Below are 19,341 nucleotides of genomic sequence, written 5' to 3' on the forward strand. Positions count from 1 at the left end.
CACAAAGATTATTCATATTGAAATTGCTCGATACTACGAATTATTTTATCAAAATACATGACCAAGTCTTGCAATTATTTTATTACTCATATTTCAAACTGATTATGAGAAATTCTTCATGTCCAAAAACAGAAGAAATTTTAGCATTACCTACGATGAAATCAGCATGCTCCTTTTATTTTCAATTTCAATGGTAACGATATCACTTATATGTAGATACCTAATGTTTTTACATACAATGTTCTCGAAAATATTGCGAGAAAACTCATTTTACACTATTTAGTTTTGAAAAAAAATCAAGTGTTATAATTTTGAGACAGTAAAATTTTGAAAGAAAAGTGGATGAGTTTCTAAATCAAATGTATTCGGACCAACAAATGAATTTAGGTGTAAGTATTACTCTCGTTTGAAAATGAAATTTTTTTTATTCTGACTAAAATTCCAATATTGGTATCGTTTTCAACAGATTGAACTCATTTGAAAGTGAAAAGAGGAATTTCAAAAGAAAAATGAGGTTCGTTTTATCTATATAAAATTTTCATGATATGTGAGTACAAATTTCAGAAATCTTACTGCAGGATTTTTTAAAAAACTGTCTTGAGCGATAAATAATTAATTTCATTGAAAAATTGTTCCTCAATTTTTCAAATCTCATATGTGATGCTGCGAAAGTAACTTTTTTACTAAAAAAATCACGCTTCTCGAATTTTATAGAAAAAATTATTCAATTTCTAAAGTAGATATTGAATAAGTAATCACCGAACAGTCTTCTTTCAAATTTCTCTTTAAAAAAAAAAAAAAAATAGGCCCAACTAAATACAACTGATCAAGATTCAAGAGTGTAAGTTTTTGTTACGAGAAATTCAAGAGACGACTGACGGACTGATTGATGATTACTTGAATTTGAATTGAAATTTTTTTAAAAGAAATGTGAGAATCGCGAGTTTTTTTTTGGCAAAGACCAAAGAGGTTACGTTCGCAGAGAAATTGAGGAAAGCGAGTGTAACTTGCAATTTCAAAGAGAAGATTCATTGAATAATGAATGAATATCATGCCACTTACTTAGACGACTTTTCTATTTATTTACTCGAACGGAGGAACTCTGTTACAATCACATTCAATTTTGAATTTTCATTCAGTCACAAACACAACGTGTAGAACTCAAATTGTAGAAGAAATAGTTTTTGTGGCCCTGAAAAGGGCCGTTTTAAGATGACAAGTAAACATTTACTTCTTCGCGATGGTCTTCTTGGCAGCAACGGTTAAATGCAGGACCGCCTGAGCGTGCGAGCGCGCATACACGTACGCGTATACGTGTATGCGCATGGGGGGGTAGTTTTCGACGTGTTAGAGCAACATGAATAGCGTTGTAAAACGCATTTCTGCAAGCTGCTCCGGTAGCGCTTGGCTATGGTAACGGATCGCTGTGCAAGAAGTCTGGGTTCGATTCCCTCGTTGGGCAGAAATTTTTTCAAAATTTTTTTTCGCGATTTTAATTTTTACGAGTTGAATTTTTACAGAAAAAGTAATTAAATTATTTTTTTTTGCTTACAAACAATGAATAAATTTATTAGTATTATTTTTCGAATGGCATGCCGAATTAGGCGAGGCGAAGCCGAGCCGTTTGTTTATTTTTGTAGTGATATCCCCTTGGTACGAAGCGAAAAAGGTGACACACCGACATCCCCTTGGAATAAAGCGAAAACAGCGGTTGTATATAAAAAACTGTACTCACCGAGGCCGAAGGCCGAGGGAAGTTAACAGACATAGTATGAACAACAAAGCGACCCGCGCAACCGAGGCGAAGCCGAGGTGAGCGGACACAACGCCCCCCAACACTAAGGCCAACACTAAAATTTTACTCAAAAAAAACTCAGCAATCTGCTAAAACTAACGATTCGTTATCTAATAAAAAGTAAAAACAGCATAAATAAGAAAAAAAAAAATGTCAGAAAAACTCAGGCTGTCCTGCATTTAACCGCTGCTCTTCTAGGCTGCTGGTTTCTTCGCTGCTACCTTTTTGGGTTTAGGCGATTTTGGTTTCTTAGCCGGAGCAGCTTTGGTAGGTTTGGCCTTGCTGGGAGCCTTCTTCGGAGTAGTGGCAGGTTTCGGCTTCGATGCAGCTTTAGGTTTGGCGGCTTTTTTAGCGAGTGATTTCTTGGGCGTTGCCTTGGCTTTCTTCGGTTTCGCATCAGCGGATTTTTCTTTTTTCGGGGCAACGGTCTTCTTCTTTTTGGGAGCGGCGGTCTTTTTCTTGGGTTCAGCTTTAGCTTTAACAGCTAATTTGAAAGAACCAGAAGCACCTTTGCCTTTGGTTTGGATCAAGGCACCTTTGGCTACAGCGCTTTTCAAGTACTTCTTGATGAAAGGAGCGGCTTTCTCGGCATCAATTTTATAAGTTCCGCTGACTGATTTCTTGATAGCCTGGAGAGATGAACCACCACGCTCGTTCAAAGTTTTAATGGCAGCGTTAACCATTTGAGCGGTGGGTGGATGAGTGGCGGTTTTGGCGGCAGCGGACTTAGCCTTGGTTGCGGTCTTCTTCTTTTTCGGCGAAGCGGCTACGGGAGTAGCGGGAACAGTTTCAGCAGTTGATTCAACCATGTTGAAAGAATTATTCTTCACGTCAACGTAAAAACACAAATGAATGCGATAGAACGGTAAGAGCAATAATACTAGAACTGAGATTGACGAGCGTATATATAGTAAAAAGTAATACCGTAGTGAAGACCTCATGCGCGCCGCGCCAAAGTAATACCGTATCGAAGACACTTTATCATGTCCCGCTATTGGAATTACGAAAATTCTTTTTTCGTGCTTTACTACTTCATTTATTTCATTATTTCCTTTTGTAAAATGAATAAATATTATTGATTTTTTTTTATTTGCGTACCTCGAACATTGATGATTAAAATTATACCCAATTTGTATGCATTTGGCACGACCTTCGTTTGTTTAAAAGTAGTTTTTGTGGACAAGTCGAGATCAAAGTATTGGTACTTCCGAATAAAAACCTTTTAATTAAATTAATTAATCGTGAAATATGTTCGAATTATTTTTTTAGTGGATCTGAAAACCTTACAGAATTGAAATATCCAAAAAGTATTTCTGTAACAGGCATATAAGTGTGAGAAAAAAATTATTTCTTGGAGCAGTCGAGAACAAATTTTTGCGTGCGTTAAGCTACACAGATTACCTGGAAATTTTTTATATTTTCGTATTTTAGCGTTTGAAATTTTTAAAATTCGTATCAAACATGAAGAAATTATATTCTATTATAAATCTGAGAAATAATAGTCCGAAAATAATTCGCAGCGCACTTTATTTCAAATTCGACTCGTAATCGCTTGTAAGTATGACGAGTTCCCGTTGTTATTACAAAACATTTATGTAGGTGAAGAATTTTACTTCCGTTATTTTGTGAAATTTTATTAATCGAGAGAAATGAGGCGAGTAAAAATTGTAACAAATATTCATATTCGACCCAATTTGACTAATTTTTCAAAACCTGAGGTCTCAAAATTTTATTTGTTCTATTGCCTTATCAATCTTCGCTGAAATCGCATAAGTAATTTAATAAAGCTAATTCTTGCATTTTTGAGTTTTCTCGAACGTGTGTTTTTTTTTTCATGAGCAATCATCGTAATTTTATCATTTCAGGTAATCGCATTGATACATACTAATATAAATAAAATAAAGAAGAATAAGTTGACAAGACGCAGGAAGGATAATATGGTAATTGGCGCTAGAGAGAAATAGAAGAAAAAGAAATTATAGCCTAATTCTATTTTATCGTATATTGAACGAAATTACATGAATTTTTTCTCGCTAGTTTTCTGTAATATTTAACATCTTAGAATTTTTGAAATCACCGTAAAGGAGAGGAGTCGAAATCTGCATTTATTGAGTTATGATTTTCACCTCAGATTTTATTTTTCGAGATCTTCGCGAAATGTGTTTCTAAGATGATGGACAATATAAATCTGATGAGTAACTATCTCATTGTACTTGGAGAAAGAAATTAATGTCGTGGGTCATGGGTCAGATTTTGGACTAACACCTGAAAAAATTGGGTTTTGGGTTGGGTGTAAGTGTGGAAAAGTTACGAGTTTCGTGCCAGTTTTGGTTCGAATTCTCTCTTGATTTCAAACGGATACTATGCCAATTTTCAGTCTTTTTTTTCTAGAACTAGTTACGGAAAGATTTCAAGTAAGGTAAGTACTTCTTTGATTGCTTTCCCCCCCCCCAAAAAAAAACAACAGACAATTTACAAAAATAGCAACAGACCCAACAAATAGAGGAAAAAGCGCCATTTTTAGGGGCAAAATACGTAAAAAAAAATGACGGGTTTCAAACGGTTTTGGGCTGAGTTTCGGTTTTAGATTTGCAGCCCTGCTTGAAATAATTATTCACATTCAATATTGAATTGAACCTACTTATGTAATTTTATTCCTAATCAAACGAATTCTGTAAATAAGCTAAAGCATTGCAGAAATTCTTTTTACATTTTTTTTTCTAATCAGCTAGGCCGCGAGGTGTACGATACGAGAGCATTTCGATATTCCTTTCATTTCATCATTGAAAATGTAACTTCAGTGACACTCTATTTCTATGTTTATTAATTGTTAACTCTGAACATAAACTTATCAATTATCATCATAAATTAATTTTCAAAGATGTATCATTTCTTTAGTTAGTCGTCATTCTTAGGTAGGTATTACCTACTGATTTATTTTCAGAAAATACAATTATCAATTTCATGGGTGTAATGTAATCACAGTCACAAGTAAGAAACGACGATCATGCTTTCGATCTAACAATAATGTTGATCATTTTATGGGATCGATTTTTCTATTTTGTTACGATCAACCACATTAAAATTGGTACATTATGGGAGTCAAGAATTAGATCGATTAAAATGAAAAATTGGAAATTTGTCACTTCAAAAAAAATTGAATGTTTTTTCATTTCAACCAAACTATCATATTAAAGAACTACAACTACAACTACATACATCCTAGGAATTCTAATTATTCCAATTTCCATTGTGTTTTAAAACCAATTGAAAGGTTATTTATTACGTGTGTGTACTTTTACTTTTTCGCACAAGAGGTTTGGTACTTTTTGTAATAATGACGAAACTGACGAAAGATTAATCTTTATTGTTCTATGACGAGTTTGATTACTTTGAATCGAACGAAAACATTGATCTATCTCGCTCAACAATGATTAACAAGAGAATGTTCGAAAGTTCGATTGAATGAAGGATCTTATCAGCTGAACATCAGTTGAACTAGCATAATCCAATAATTTAAACGCTTTACCATTTTACACATAAAGTGAAGAAATTATTATTATTGGCCCTGAAAAGGGCCGTTTTAATTGGATTTCCAAGCTTAACAACTTAAGCTTTCTTCTCAGTTTTCTTCGGCAAGAGAACAGCTTGGATGTTCGGCAACACACCTCCTTGAGCGATGGTGACACCGGACAACAATTTGTTCAATTCTTCATCGTTTCTGATGGCCAATTGAAGATGTCTCGGGATGATACGAGTTTTCTTGTTGTCACGAGCGGCATTGCCTGCCAATTCCAAGACTTCGGCAGCCAAGTATTCCATGACAGCGGCCAGGTAGACTGGAGCACCACCTCCGACACGTTCAGCATAGTTTCCTTTGCGGAGCAGTCTGTGGATACGACCAACCGGGAACTGTAATCCGGCACGAGACGAACGGGTCTTTGACTTTCCCTTCACTTTGCCACCTTTACCACGACCAGACATGATTCTTGATTTCACGGAACAAACGTACTAACACAGGAACAAGTATGATAAACTGAATGATGATGGGATGAAACATCTAGTTAATATACAAAAACGACGAATTCTGTGAACCAATCAAAAGACAGCGTTATATAATCTGAGCTGTCATTCGCGCAAACAGATTTTTTACAAAACAACGTTAAGCGTATCAATTATAGTACAGCATTAAAACGGTTTTTATTCCTAATATCTCGAACAGTTTAAAATTGGCATTAATTTATTTTTAAACCATATCGATTATCAATACTTTCGTTAGCAGCACATTCTAGAGTGTAAATACCTTCGCTTTTTAGTAAAACGAAAAAAAATTAATTGTTCTTTCATTTATTTACTAGGTTTGTGGGTACAAAAAGGACATGAAAATACATTCTATTCACATGTTCCATGAATATAGATATGACGATGACAACGCTATAGCATAGGCTCAAGTTTGAAATTTATGCAAATGTCTGTGTTTTCAGTTTTTAATCAAACCCAACTTCATTATGAATCGTATACAGTGCTAGGTTGAAATCGATGTAAATAATTACATCGCAAGTTTTATTTTGCAACTTTTAAAGTTTTTAAATTGTTTAATGCATCGAAATGACAAGTTACAGTGCATTATCAAAGCACTTCAGCAGGGTCACACAGAAATGGGAATCTTCAATACAAACGAAATAAACGAATATAAAATAGGCACTTGATCGAGAATTCGTGATAATGAATAAATAGAGAAAATTGCAATGGATTTCAAATTCTAACACAATTACAGGAATTGTAAATCTAAAAACCAAAATTCAATAATTCAATCTTCAACTTTTTCTTCCAGATTATCAACTCCCTGCAGTCTCCAGTTTCCAAATTCTGATTTCAATCTATCATATTATTAAATGTAATGAAATAGTTTAATAAGACAAATAATTTCAGAGATTATGAATGAATTATATGTACTGACTTCGAAAGTTATGTCTGAAATTTTCAAGGAGTTCAAGTTAGGTCTAACTTTGAAACTGAAACTAGAGTAGCTGCTGGAAAAAGTAAAGTAATATCTATCTATGCTCAACATATACTGTATATTACGAGATAAGAATTTTTGTTATGGATTATTCACTTCGAAATTTATCAATTATATAATAAAGTTTTTCATCGCTTCATAGTTCATCAATCATTATTTCAACTAGCGTTCAACGAATAATAAAATTATGAAGAAATTGAATTGGTATTTTTCATCACACTAACTAATGATCCTCGCAAGGCTTAATCCTAACATTATTCACACATTTATTAACCTTCATCCTTTTCAGAAGAAAATGATGAATAATAATAATGCAATACCATCATAACAAGCTAACACTACATGATATTGTAATGTAATCAAAATAACACTGTGTATCATCAAATATTGAGAAGAAATTATTTTGGTGGCCCTGAAAAGGGCCGTTTTGATGTTGATGAGTTGGTGGAGAGAAGCTGAAGTGGCGAAATTAACCTCCGAAACCGTACAAGGTTCTGCCTTGACGTTTCAAAGCGTAAACGACGTCCATAGCGGTGACAGTTTTCCTCTTGGCGTGTTCAGTGTAGGTGACAGCATCACGGATGACGTTTTCCAAAAACACTTTCAGAACGCCTCGGGTTTCTTCGTAGATCAATCCAGAAATACGTTTGACACCACCACGTCTGGCCAATCTTCGGATAGCGGGTTTGGTGATACCTTGGATGTTATCACGCAAAACTTTACGATGACGTTTGGCGCCACCTTTTCCCAAACCTTTACCACCTTTACCACGTCCAGTCATTTTGACAAGCGAAACAGTAAACACGACACAAACAGTAACGTAAACGAAGAGTACAATGATTACGGTACTACAAGCGCTGGTATTTATATAAAATGAAATACGAATACTGCTCTCTGATTGGTTCAACTTCGAACCAATGAACGGACGGATTCGCATTAAAAAGACAACATTTACTGTAAACGGATATTGACCAATAAGAACGCAGTTCTGAGTTTCATGAGTAACGAATGCGTTCAGCGCTCTGATTGGCTGATGATGATCAAGGATCATTTTATGGTTAATTTTATGGAATTCAAATTGAATTCTTCCTTTCCCTAATTTTAGGAAGACGATGATGATAATATTATGAAGATTCAATTTTTAAAACGAACTTGAAACAAAATTTTTTCTCTCGACACTGAAGTCATGAAAGTTTAGCTCAATTTTATACTTATAAATCAAAAAATGATACTATGACTTTTTGTTGGTCGATTTTTCTGAACACTTTCGCTGTCCCTTCAATCAAAATTCAAAATGATAATGATACTCACGATCAATTAATTTCAATTTCTCATTTCTTCGTATTAAAAAAAAATGATCGTACATTTTAAAGCCACTAGTAAAGCATACTACATATTATTATCTAATTATTTTTACCACGCAATTCGAAAAACCTCATCACTCGTGTCATGATTGGTTACTTGAATTATGCAGAATTCCGCAAGAAAACTATGCGTTAAATTGGTAATCTGTGACATCAATATCAATTTTTTTTTCTAAAATATAGTCGATTCTTGGGAGTTTGGGCGTACAATGCACTCAATCAATTCATGTAATGTATATTCCGCTATCAAATTTTCATAAAATTTCCTTCGATGTTCAAGCTCAAATGTGTTTTGTTTTTGAATATCTCCTAATATTTTGGTCGGTGGTGAAAGGGTTTAGTAACACTACTCATCTTTAGGTGACATTTCGCTAGCAAAAGACCCATATGATCGAAAGTTTATTATTGCCATGTGGTAGTAAGGTGTTCAGCTACATAACGAGAAACTAGTTACCAAATCAACATTTTTTTGATTTAGTCGCTCGGTTGCTCGTCATTTCAGCCAATCACTGAGCAGCTTTTCGAAGATAAAATCGAATAGCCAAAGTTCATTTTTCAAAAACTTGTGAAAAATGAAAAAATTGTAATTTCCATCTTTTGATTTTTTATGCTATTTCTCGCGTATATTTCTATGGTGAGAATTTTTTTCCTTATTTGAGGTGAAGTACAACAAAAAAAACGTAATCGACCACATTTCAGATTCAATTCAGTGCAGTGAGCAGAAAAACGCAATGAAATTTTGGGGTAAATTTTGATTCATCTATATAAAAATGCATTTTTCTCTGTAATTTTTGGCTGACAAAATGAGCTCCAAGCTAGCGGAACGCCACATAGATAATTAGTTTCATTTATTTTAGAAAGAATGCGATTCAACTGAAGATGAATAGAGTGAAAACGATAGAGAACTTTTCGATTTTTTCTGTTAGCGTAGAAAAACGTAGATTAGCCATTAGGTCGGTAAGGTAAAACTAGGTACGATGAATTTTCATTTCCTTGCTCATCACATAATAATTTTTTCAGACTAGCTTTTTCACGACAAAACTGAACCGAAAACCTAAGAAGGGTTCACAATTCAATTGACGATCATAGCATTATTGAATGAAAAAAGAGTATCTACCACTCGTTATGCCTATGATCTTGTGCATGCAATATTTATCATAGCGAATTCATTTAACGTAGCAATTTACATGGAATTATATTGAGCATGAAATCATGAATTCATTTTGTAATGAAGATTTTGGGAAATAATTTAGAACTTGGTATTTTTTGGCGTTCTAAATGACTAAAATTGGTATTTTTTTCGGAAGTTTCATACTGAATTATATAATTATTAATTTTGTACCTATTAGTACGTAAACGTTTTTTAAGCAGGAACATACGACTATCGAGTATCGAATCGATACTTGGCTGTATTTGATACTTTTTGAGCGAGAAACGAATAATCCGGTAAAATTAGGCGAAACATCGTTCAAACGTGTTTCCTTATCACTCATCAGCGTGTTACTTCGTCACTAAAGTACGTTAGTGAGACAAACTCAACTAACCATTCAATATTACAACGTGTTAATCATAAAGTGAAGAAATGAATCTGGTGGCCCTGAAAAGGGCCGTTTTGATTCGGAAAGTATTATGAATACTGTAAATTAAGCTCGTTCTCCACGGATTCTTCTAGCCAATTGGATGTCCTTTGGCATGATGGTGACACGCTTGGCGTGGATGGCGCACAAGTTGGTGTCTTCAAAAAGACCAACTAAGTAAGCTTCGCTGGCTTCTTGAAGTGCCATAACAGCCGAGCTCTGGAAACGTAAATCGGTTTTGAAATCTTGAGCGATTTCACGAACCAACCGTTGGAAGGGCAATTTACGGATCAGCAATTCGGTACTTTTCTGGTAACGACGGATTTCTCTCAAAGCGACAGTTCCGGGACGGTATCTGTGAGGTTTCTTCACGCCTCCGGTGGCTGGTGCGCTTTTACGGGCAGCTTTGGTGGCCAATTGCTTCCTTGGGGCTTTACCTCCAGTGGATTTACGAGCGGTTTGCTTAGTACGAGCCATTTCTGGTTGTAGAAAAGTCAGCGACAAAACACGACTGAATGTTTAGATAACGAAAAACAAGTAATGATGTTGAAGGAACGAACCGCCGTATTTATACACTTACCGGTCTTTCTGTTCGAAAACAACGAATATGATTGGCTGGCGGTTATTTTCGAATCGACCAATCGCGTTTCTGTTGGGAGGGAATGTGGTTAACGTTGTTTTATTATATGATAATTATTAATTGTGGAACAATTTAATTATTTTTTGTTATTAGTATGATAAATTATTATTCACAATTATAATTGCGATTGGAATTCGAAGTTTAGCAGATCATCGATTGCGTTAAGACAGTTATTATCGAATTTTTTTATTTCAGTCCGTAACGAAGTTATTTTCAAACTAGCCAATGACATTGCTTCTTTCGTCGCCGTCTCTCCGGTCTCTCTACCTCTGCTTTCACCTAAACTAAACCCTGCAATGTTCCACGCGTCAAACACCTGCTTTTTTAACGGTTTTTCGTTTCATTTTTTTTATTTTTAAAAAATACTGTTTATGAATACGATAAAATGTTTTACATTTCAGTTCGATCGTAAATTCAATAAATTCATAACTTCAGCTTCTACCTTGTACCTTCTAGTTGTTCAATTTTTTTTCTTATCGAGTGAAGTGAAGTTGTATTTCAGATTTACTTACTAACCGAAAGTGAATAAACAGCATTAAAAAATAAAAATTAACAATTCGAACAATTTTTTTGAAATTTTACTTACGTAACGTACCTGACAAAAATGACAATTCTCGTAAGAACTGCATTGCACAGCAAGGTAATGTGACGAGTGTATACCTACCTAAAAATTTAATTCATCTGTTTCGCATTCTGCGCCCTGAATTCCTGATTTTTCAATTTTAATGATCTAGTGAAAGTATGTACAAGTTTCAAATTTTGCTAATTTCCAATAATTTGAGATCTATGCTTTAATATCCCATATTACTATGGTTTTGGCAATATTTTTTGATTAAAGACGAGTTTGAAACACAATACAATTTATTACTCGTACTTTTCAATACAAACACGAATCACTATCTTCTGAACAACTTTTGAGGTTTATTTACGTGTACTTTGTACTTGAAAATGGTGATCGTAATTCAATTTGATGATAATTGGATTACCACACTGTAAAAAATTTATCTACACGTTATAAATAATGTACGCAATGCAACTATAATTGAAAATTGGCTGATGGTTTGCAACCGGAAAAAAAATTTAGCCAAGTTTTCGATTTCGATCATTGAATTGAATCTAATCTAATACGTAGTTTACTCACAACTGGGTATATAAAAATAATTTCAGTTACAAAAAATAGCACCTCAACTCGATACATTTACACAGAATACAAATGGAAATTTGATAAATATCTATCTGCTGTTCAGATTGAGTATTCGTTACTCGTTATTCAGCAGAAAAAGCATCGTATTAATTGGTATGAGAATAATGATTTTTTTTTTTACATTAAAACTCAACGATCAACAACGTGCAATATTATGATTAAACTTTTTTGTTTCATATTCTGTGCTTTTTATTTCGTTTTGTGTTGCATTTCTTTGTAATAAAAACAATGTTGCTGACGTGGCCGGTTTAAAATTGAAAAATTCTTCGAAAATTACAGAATTATTCGATAGAAAAATGTGAGAGCAAAAAATTACCTCAATATTACGTCAAAAAAACTCTACAAATCAACGAAATTCGATAAGTAGAAAAATGAACGAAAAAATTCCATTCATGGTAATTAGAGAAGTACTGAGTACGTGGATAATCTAAGATTTATCAAAATTTAATAATTTCAGAATGGGTAAATTTTCCGCAAACCTTGAAATTTTACTAGAAACAGAACGAATGAAACCGTAAGTTCCAGTTTTAATTTAAATAGAAAATCGATCCACGTATGCGTTTTTCATTCTCATAATTGAAAATTTTTCAAAAAGAAGAACTGAAGTTTGAATTTTTGCATACTTTGTTTTCGTGCTGAGGAGCGTATAAGTTAGAATTTAAAATTTGAAAACAGTACGAAGCACAACTTCACTTCCCAAAAAATTCTGATACCCCAATCCAGCAAAAACATTACGCTACATTAATTATAAAAATGAAAAAAATTGTTTCAATTTATTTACGAATATCAACTAAGTAGTTAAATACCTCATCTTTGATCTCATCACACAATTCAACAATGTTGCATCACAATCGAGAAGAAATATGTTTGGTGGCCCTGAAAAGGGCCGTTTTATTATTCGCTTCGCATCTCCAAAACAAAATTACTTCGAGCTGGTATATTTGGTTACAGCCTTGGTGCCTTCGGAAACAGCGTGTTTCGCCAATTCACCGGGGAGTAAAAGACGAACAGCCGTTTGCACTTCCCGACTGGTGATGGTGGATCTCTTGTTATACTGAGCCAAACGACTGGCTTCAGCAGCGATTCTTTCGAAGATATCGTTGACGAAGCTGTTCATGATGCTCATGGCCTTCGAGCTGACACCGGTATCGGGATGGACTTGTTTCAAGACTTTGTAGATGTAGATGGCATAGGATTCTTTCCTTTTCCTGTGCTTTTTCTTGCTATCATCCTTCTTGATGTTCTTTTGGGCCTTACCGGCTTTCTTGACAGCTTTACCAACACTCTTGGGCGGAGCCATTGCAAATTAGTTAATCGAACAACACAATTGATGCGCAACAGAACGAACGTAAAATGATACGAAGTGAAAGCGGACCGCGGTATATATCTGAAATCGTGAACTTCGCTGCGCCAATCAGAACGTAGTATTTCAGTTCGCATTAATCATCGGGTAAACCATACTGCGTAACGTTGTTTTATAAAACACACGTTTCGAGCAATCAAAATTCAGTAATTCAGGTTACTTGTTGGTATTTTTTTATTGACATTATTATCGTTTATTTCATCGAGAAGATTTTAATTTTTAATTAATGATTTACCAAAAATTCAAATTGAATACCTAAATTACGATTTATCAATTACATCATGATTTCCATATTTTTAATCATTTATTGGTTATTACTTACGAAGCTTGAATTCACAACACTGTGAACATATTTGCAAATTTTCGTAGGAATTAATTTTGGAGCTTAACAAACTGAATTTGGTTTTTGTATTTATTAACCATCCTCGTTCTGTCCATCTTGTGATTAAAAAAATTCGGCTAAAGCGATATCGTTGCAAAACAAGACTAAATTTACATAGGTTGAGGTAAATTTTAAAAAACTATGTTAGCTATCGATGGAATCGTCACTCTTACAGGTGTTTTATCATTTCTCGCTTCAATTCCAATTTTATTTAATAATTCGTCAATCTAGATAATTTCATAACTTTTTTGGGTGGTTTTGTAATAATAATAAATTATGATATATTTTAGTGAGTCAAGCTTTTAGAGAGCGAGTCTATTTCGAAAAAAAATCATGACCTTAGCTCACAGTTCATCAGTTTTAACGAGAATTTCATGAATCATATCAAATGTGACGTACTTACTCGTAATTCTAATTCTATTAGTGCTTCTGCTTACGTGCTTACATATTCAGTATTATGTACGTATTTATTTCAATGTAAAATGTACCGTAATAATTAAAAATTACCCAAAAAAATTCATTCCTTCTTCTTTAATAAAGCACGAGACTAGTATGTGACAATTTATGTAAGCGAAAATTGAAGTAGGTAGTCAATTTTGTTAAACGTTTTCAATCAATCAGAAATGGATATTTTTGACATCTCACATTTTGAACAGGCTGGGTAACGTAACATAAATACTGAGATCTATCAGATCTAAGACTCGAGTAAAATTCAATTGATTGAATATTGAATAATTTGAATATTGTTTCGATTCGAATTTACATGACGCTTTGAAAGTATTTCAATTTCTATCTATTTACCAAAATAAAAAGTTCTCTTAATGAAAGCTCGGAGCTGCGTTCGACTAATCAAAACTTGAGCATATTTCTTTTTATTAGCGATAATAAAACCATAACGATGATGATGGATTCATGATGCTTTACTCGTTGGCAAAATACTTTTTATTCTACGAAGGAACTTCAACTTCATAATTTTCACGTATTTTTGCAGCGTTAATATCAGTACTTGAGTTGTTAACTTGGCTGATACGAAATATTCAAAATTGGTGTCAGTTTTGCGATATTATTTCAGCAAAACACACACGTATGTAGATTGCATATTCAGCAATCAAATGATCACTATTTTTTGCTACATCAACCGTGTAAAATCTCAAGTTGCGAAGAAATTCATTAGGTGGTCCTGAAAAGGACCGTTTTCAATCTGTATTTTAAAAAACGATAGATCTATGCTGCTCCGGAATCTCGTTTCTACTTCCAGCTGATACGTTAGCTTTGGTCATTATTCGCCTTGAAAATTACTTCTAGAACACTAGTAACACAGTTTCGTCATAATCCATTGGATGCATGATTTCGTCGACAGATACCTACGATTCATATACAGGAAATTTCAACCTATACGTTTGCTGTCTCAAGCTAAGCCGATACAATTGTCATTGAAAAAAAAAAATGTCACACGAGTCGATTAGGTTTCACCACGAAGTCTTCTCGCTATTTGCATATCTTTAGGCATGATTGTCACACGTTTGCCGTGTATGGCACACAAATTTGTATCTTCAAAAAGACTAACCAAATAAGCTTCGCCAGCTTCTTGCAAAGCCAAAACCGCCGATGTTTGAAAACGTAAATCGGTCTTGAAGTCTTGGGCAATTTCGCGAACTAGACGTTGAAAAGGTAATTTACGGATCAATAAGTCGGTACTTTTTTGATATTTACGAATTTCTCTCAAGGCAACTGTTCCAGGACGATATCTGCGGTGTTTCGGGAGCTGAGGATCAGGAACGGTTTTACGTGCGGGCTTGCCGGGCTTGTCGGGCTTTCGGACCTGCTTACGAACAAAGATTCCACTTCCTTCTGATGTCAATGTCGACTGAGTGGGCGATCTTTGAGGAGGATTTTTTCTACGAGCCATTTCGAATAGAGAAGCGATTAACCCAATTCCAAAATGAAAATGTGAACACTAGGTAATTTAAAAAAAAAAAAAAAAAATTAAAAAAACAAGTGAAACGCGAATTTTTCAGTATTATGAATTTTCTTTTCAACACACTTTCAAGGCGGACGACGAATTTGAAATCACGCGGACAATTGTACTCGATTACGTATGGTGGAAATATTGAGAAATTGAACCGAATAATCGTAATGATTGTTATTATTCAACCTAAAAATGTTTCAACATGATCATGAGATAAGATAAGCCGAAATCTTATTGGTTGAACCACCTACAGGTAGAGCTGCAATTCCCGCAGTTTGCAATCAAAAACATACGGGAAAACCATGGATTAGTTAGTTGATTTTTATCATCATGATAAATCAATTTTTGAAAAAGTAGTCGATATTTCAGAATACTTGTAAATGGTCAGTCCAAATGACGAGCAAAAGAAACCCCTAGTGAATACAATGCTTGAAATTATGCGTGTTTACGACAACGTAACCTACTTATTATCAAAAATTGCATTCTACGTAAATATCTTCACGCCTCACTGAACAAGTGAACATCCCTAAAACAAAAAGCCTTCAAAATTATGAGACTTCTTTTCTTTTTTTACAAATTCAGATTTTTTTCCCTTCATTAATTTATCTAGTGTGGGACCGTGGGCCTAGACCTCGGATGAGTTTTCTTCATTACAGTGTAGTGGTGTCGATTAAAAATCGAATCAATCGAACTACGATAAAATTGGCCTCAAATAATCGATTTTTTGCTGATTTTTTGATCGACCGATTTTTTCGGTTCAGATTCCATTTTTTCCAAAAAATACAAGGAAATTTGTTGAAAATGATCTGAAATAAAAGGGGAGAAAGACAAAAATCGTGAAATTAGTAATTACTTTCAAAAATTCTGCTAAAATCGAAAAAATGATAGAATAGAAATGACACTAGAAATTGCTGTTTTTTCATTAATTGTAAATTCCGTATTAGAAAATCTAGAAATTTCAAAAAACAATCATCGAATCAAAGAAATCATTAAAAAAATATGTAAATGAAAAATACAGAACCGATTTTTTTTAAAAATCAACACACTATTCATTTCAGTGTTATACTACTTTTACTTTTCATTCGTCGACCCTATCCATACGCACCATACGGCATACGGTCAACGTTTTCAGTTTTCACTCTTCACTCATACTAATTACTAATATGCTCAAACTCGATGCCCATATTGAGTTGAGTTGACGATTCCAATTACCAACATGTCACATTCACATTGAGAAGAAATGATTTTAGTGGCCCTGAAAAGGGCCGTTTTAATGTACTGCAATTGCAGTTGATTTACTTGGAGCTCGTGTACTTGGTTACAGCCTTGGTACCTTCGGAAACAGCGTGTTTTGCCAATTCTCCAGGCAACAATAGACGAACAGCTGTTTGAACTTCCCGGCTAGTGATCGTGGACCGTTTGTTGTAATGGGCCAATCGGCTAGATTCGGCGGCAATTCTTTCGAAAATGTCATTCACGAAACTATTCATGATGCTCATAGCCTTGGAACTGACTCCAGTATCTGGATGGACTTGTTTCAACACTTTGTAAATGTAGATGGCGTACGATTCTTTCCTTTTCTTGTGTTTTCTCTTCTTGTCATCTTTTTTGATATTCTTCTGGGCCTTACCGGCCTTCTTGATAGCTTTACCGGAACTTTTCGCAGGAGGAGCCATTGTAACGAGAACTGCTACACGTAGAATTCAAGTCGAACAAAAAAGCGAATGATAAACTCTGCTTCGAATTCTCACTATTTATATATTTTTCCTCAAATCTAATCCACCAATAGAAAACGACTACATGATAAACGTGATGCTACTATCAAAACAACGTTATTTGCCTATTATTAATATCCAAACAACGTGGTTTTTCTAAAGCATGTATGATAGATGATTCGTTGTCAAATAATCGAATTTTATGCTAAAAATCAAATTGTTATTCCATAACTAGGTTTTTTATCGAAGCAGTGAATAAATAATTAAAAATTTGAAAAATCTACTGTTCTACGAAGGATTTATTTTCGAATTCAATTTTGAATAGTACGAGCTGTATTCTGATTGGCTAAATCGTACACGTTACTTTATTCAGAACGCGCCAAAAATCAACAATGAAAACTCGTTCGCTCATTGGTCCAAGTCGTAACCAATGAGAGAACAGGATTCTCATTTCATTTTTATATAAATACGCGTGCGTTTTGTAAGGTGGTATTCATAGTTTCCTGTTCTTGTTCCTGTGTTGTAACGTTCTACTTACTGAAGCAAGATGACTGGTCGCGGTAAAGGAGGTAAAGGTTTGGGCAAAGGAGGCGCCAAACGTCATCGTAAAGTGTTGCGTGATAACATCCAAGGTATCACCAAACCTGCTATCCGAAGATTGGCCAGACGTGGAGGTGTCAAACGTATTTCCGGTTTGATCTACGAAGAAACCCGAGGCGTTCTGAAAGTGTTTTTGGAAAACGTCATCCGTGATGCTGTCACCTACACCGAACACGCTAAGAGGAAAACCGTCACCGCCATGGATGTTGTCTACGCGTTGAAACGTCAAGGCAGAACCCTGTACGGTTTCGGAGGTTAAGATAGCGTTCGACCAGCTAAAACCCCATGTTCTTTTGAAATCTCCGTTAATTAAAACGGCCCTTCTCAGGGCCACCAAAATAATTTCTTCTCAATATTTGATGATACACTGTGTTGTTATTTCAATTACATTACGTTACAATATTATGTAATGTTAGCTTGGTATGATGATATTGATATTTAGTGGTGTGGGTTTCAGGTAGTTTTTTCCTCCGGAGGAAAAAAACCTCCTGAAAAAAACAACCGGAGATTTTGAAAAACTACCGGAGGAACTATCGGTTATAACCGGTAGTTTTTCACAGCTTTTAAAACGCATAAAGTGAATGTTGAATTATATATTTTTGGAACAGAATAATTAACGATGTTATTTAATCGTGTAAAATAACGCAAAAGTAGCCTAAAATGTCTAAAAAAGTTAGCCAAATTAATCTTGGCTCATTTTTTTCGAGAATTTAGGCACTTTTACGTTCATTTTTGGTAAAATTTGATGAAAATAGTACAACCGGTAGGTAGTTTTTTCCTCCGGTAGTTTCGGTACTACCTAACAAATTAAAGCGGTAGGAGGTTTTCGGTAGTTTTTGGGAAAACTACCGGTTATTCTCCGGTAGTTTTTCCTCCGCCCACACCACTAATGATATTCCATTATTCATCATTTTCTTCTGAAAAAGGTAAAAGTTTTATATTTGTGCATACTATTATGATTAAACCTTGCAAAGATCATTAGTTCTGTTAGAGTGTGTTGTGTGTTGAAAAATTCGTTGAGAGTTCTTTTCTTTTATTATGAATTTGGTAATTGGTAAACTGAAAAACATTAAAGTAGCAAAGTAGGTATATTGTGATGTGATGATACTCCAAAATACTTGAATAGTGATTAGTATTAGGCAACTCAAGTCTCAATTGCATAACATGATATTTATTTCAAAAGACTCATTTCTATTTCAATTCAACAAGAATTTGAGTTTCATGATTCATACGAGTACATTATAAACGAATTCAAATTTCAAAAATTGATTAACCGACGATGTCGGTGCATCAGATACAAAACCCCTTGTAGAAAAAAAGTTTCATCACGAAATACTTCTAATAACTAAGTTAGAGTACCTCTGACGAACTGGTATTATTCTTTAAAAAAAGGAACACTACTTCAAATTTTAAGATACCATAGAAGTTACCCAGTAATATTATATAAATAATATGATAACTGCTTAGTGAAAAAACTAACAGTAAAACTTCTGTATCATTTAAAAATCTACTATTATTTTGAAAGATTGATAATTCCTTTAGAAAGTTTCGTAGGTAATGGTTGAATGAATTGTGCTTTTTGAGCCTTGAATAACTAAATTACACAATGTATGTATGTATTCAACAACGCCTAGATATGTATGTACCTATATTTCGAGCAAATTCAGGCCAAAATGATCGCTATACATCAGAATGACGAAGAGTAATATGAA

General features: G+C 34.3%; 8 protein-coding genes across 8 annotated transcripts; 1 reads left to right on the top strand and 7 right to left on the bottom strand.

The window, feature by feature from the left end:
- Positions 1-1,181: 1,181 nt before the first annotated feature.
- LOC135836291 (histone H1-like) lies at positions 1,182-2,682 on the bottom strand. Its single transcript, XM_065351034.1, has 2 exons — positions 1,994-2,682; positions 1,182-1,252 (listed from the first exon to the last, which is right to left on the bottom strand). Exons 1-2 carry the CDS (start codon positions 2,602-2,604, stop codon positions 1,228-1,230), a joined length of 636 nt encoding a protein of 211 aa, XP_065207106.1. The 5' UTR covers positions 2,605-2,682; the 3' UTR covers positions 1,182-1,227.
- A 2,460-nt stretch (positions 2,683-5,142) lies between these two features.
- LOC135836301 (histone H2A) lies at positions 5,143-6,123 on the bottom strand. The gene has a single exon (XM_065351045.1). It carries the CDS (start codon positions 5,777-5,779, stop codon positions 5,405-5,407), a length of 375 nt encoding a protein of 124 aa, XP_065207117.1. The 5' UTR covers positions 5,780-6,123; the 3' UTR covers positions 5,143-5,404.
- Positions 6,124-7,226: 1,103 nt separating this feature from the next.
- On the bottom strand, positions 7,227-8,005 carry LOC135836292 (histone H4-like). Its single transcript, XM_065351035.1, has one exon. It carries the CDS (start codon positions 7,864-7,866, stop codon positions 7,285-7,287), a length of 582 nt encoding a protein of 193 aa, XP_065207107.1. The 5' UTR covers positions 7,867-8,005; the 3' UTR covers positions 7,227-7,284.
- Positions 8,006-9,768: 1,763 nt separating this feature from the next.
- LOC135836294 (histone H3) lies at positions 9,769-10,294 on the bottom strand. Its single transcript, XM_065351037.1, has one exon. The coding sequence runs from the start codon at positions 10,231-10,233 to the stop codon at positions 9,823-9,825; it is 411 nt and encodes a 136-aa protein (XP_065207109.1). The 5' UTR covers positions 10,234-10,294; the 3' UTR covers positions 9,769-9,822.
- A 2,172-nt stretch (positions 10,295-12,466) lies between these two features.
- Positions 12,467-12,957, bottom strand: LOC135836299 (histone H2B-like). Its single transcript, XM_065351041.1, has one exon. It carries the CDS (start codon positions 12,898-12,900, stop codon positions 12,523-12,525), a length of 378 nt encoding a protein of 125 aa, XP_065207113.1. The 5' UTR covers positions 12,901-12,957; the 3' UTR covers positions 12,467-12,522.
- A 1,850-nt stretch (positions 12,958-14,807) lies between these two features.
- LOC135834093 (uncharacterized) lies at positions 14,808-15,254 on the bottom strand. The gene has a single exon (XM_065347930.1). The coding sequence runs from the start codon at positions 15,252-15,254 to the stop codon at positions 14,808-14,810; it is 447 nt and encodes a 148-aa protein (XP_065204002.1).
- Positions 15,255-16,568: 1,314 nt separating this feature from the next.
- Positions 16,569-17,050, bottom strand: LOC135836298 (histone H2B-like). Its single transcript, XM_065351040.1, has one exon. It carries the CDS (start codon positions 16,988-16,990, stop codon positions 16,610-16,612), a length of 381 nt encoding a protein of 126 aa, XP_065207112.1. The 5' UTR covers positions 16,991-17,050; the 3' UTR covers positions 16,569-16,609.
- A 449-nt stretch (positions 17,051-17,499) lies between these two features.
- On the top strand, positions 17,500-18,607 carry LOC135836302 (histone H4). The gene has a single exon (XM_065351046.1). It carries the CDS (start codon positions 17,577-17,579, stop codon positions 17,886-17,888), a length of 312 nt encoding a protein of 103 aa, XP_065207118.1. The 5' UTR covers positions 17,500-17,576; the 3' UTR covers positions 17,889-18,607.
- The last annotated feature ends 734 nt before the right edge of the window (positions 18,608-19,341 follow it).

The sequence above is a fragment of the Planococcus citri genome, chromosome 2 (genome assembly GCF_950023065.1).
Source record: "Planococcus citri chromosome 2, ihPlaCitr1.1, whole genome shotgun sequence".
Lineage (NCBI taxonomy): Eukaryota > Metazoa > Arthropoda > Insecta > Hemiptera > Pseudococcidae > Planococcus > Planococcus citri.

Coding starts and splice junctions, on each gene's coding strand:
- LOC135836291 (XM_065351034.1), bottom strand. CDS start 2,604: ATGGTTGAATCAACTGCTGAAACTGTTCCCGCTACTCCCGTAGCCGCT. Junction 1,253..1,993: donor GCAGCGAAGAAACCAGCAGC/CTAGAAGAGCAG, acceptor AACCGTTGCTGC/CAAGAAGACCATCGCGAAGA.
- LOC135836299 (XM_065351041.1), bottom strand. CDS start 12,900: ATGGCTCCGCCCAAGAGTGTTGGTAAAGCTGTCAAGAAAGCCGGTAAG.
- LOC135836292 (XM_065351035.1), bottom strand. CDS start 7,866: ATGATCCTTGATCATCATCAGCCAATCAGAGCGCTGAACGCATTCGTT.
- LOC135836301 (XM_065351045.1), bottom strand. CDS start 5,779: ATGTCTGGTCGTGGTAAAGGTGGCAAAGTGAAGGGAAAGTCAAAGACC.
- LOC135834093 (XM_065347930.1), bottom strand. CDS start 15,254: ATGGCTCGTAGAAAAAATCCTCCTCAAAGATCGCCCACTCAGTCGACA.
- LOC135836302 (XM_065351046.1), top strand. CDS start 17,577: ATGACTGGTCGCGGTAAAGGAGGTAAAGGTTTGGGCAAAGGAGGCGCC.
- LOC135836298 (XM_065351040.1), bottom strand. CDS start 16,990: ATGGCTCCTCCTGCGAAAAGTTCCGGTAAAGCTATCAAGAAGGCCGGT.
- LOC135836294 (XM_065351037.1), bottom strand. CDS start 10,233: ATGGCTCGTACTAAGCAAACCGCTCGTAAATCCACTGGAGGTAAAGCC.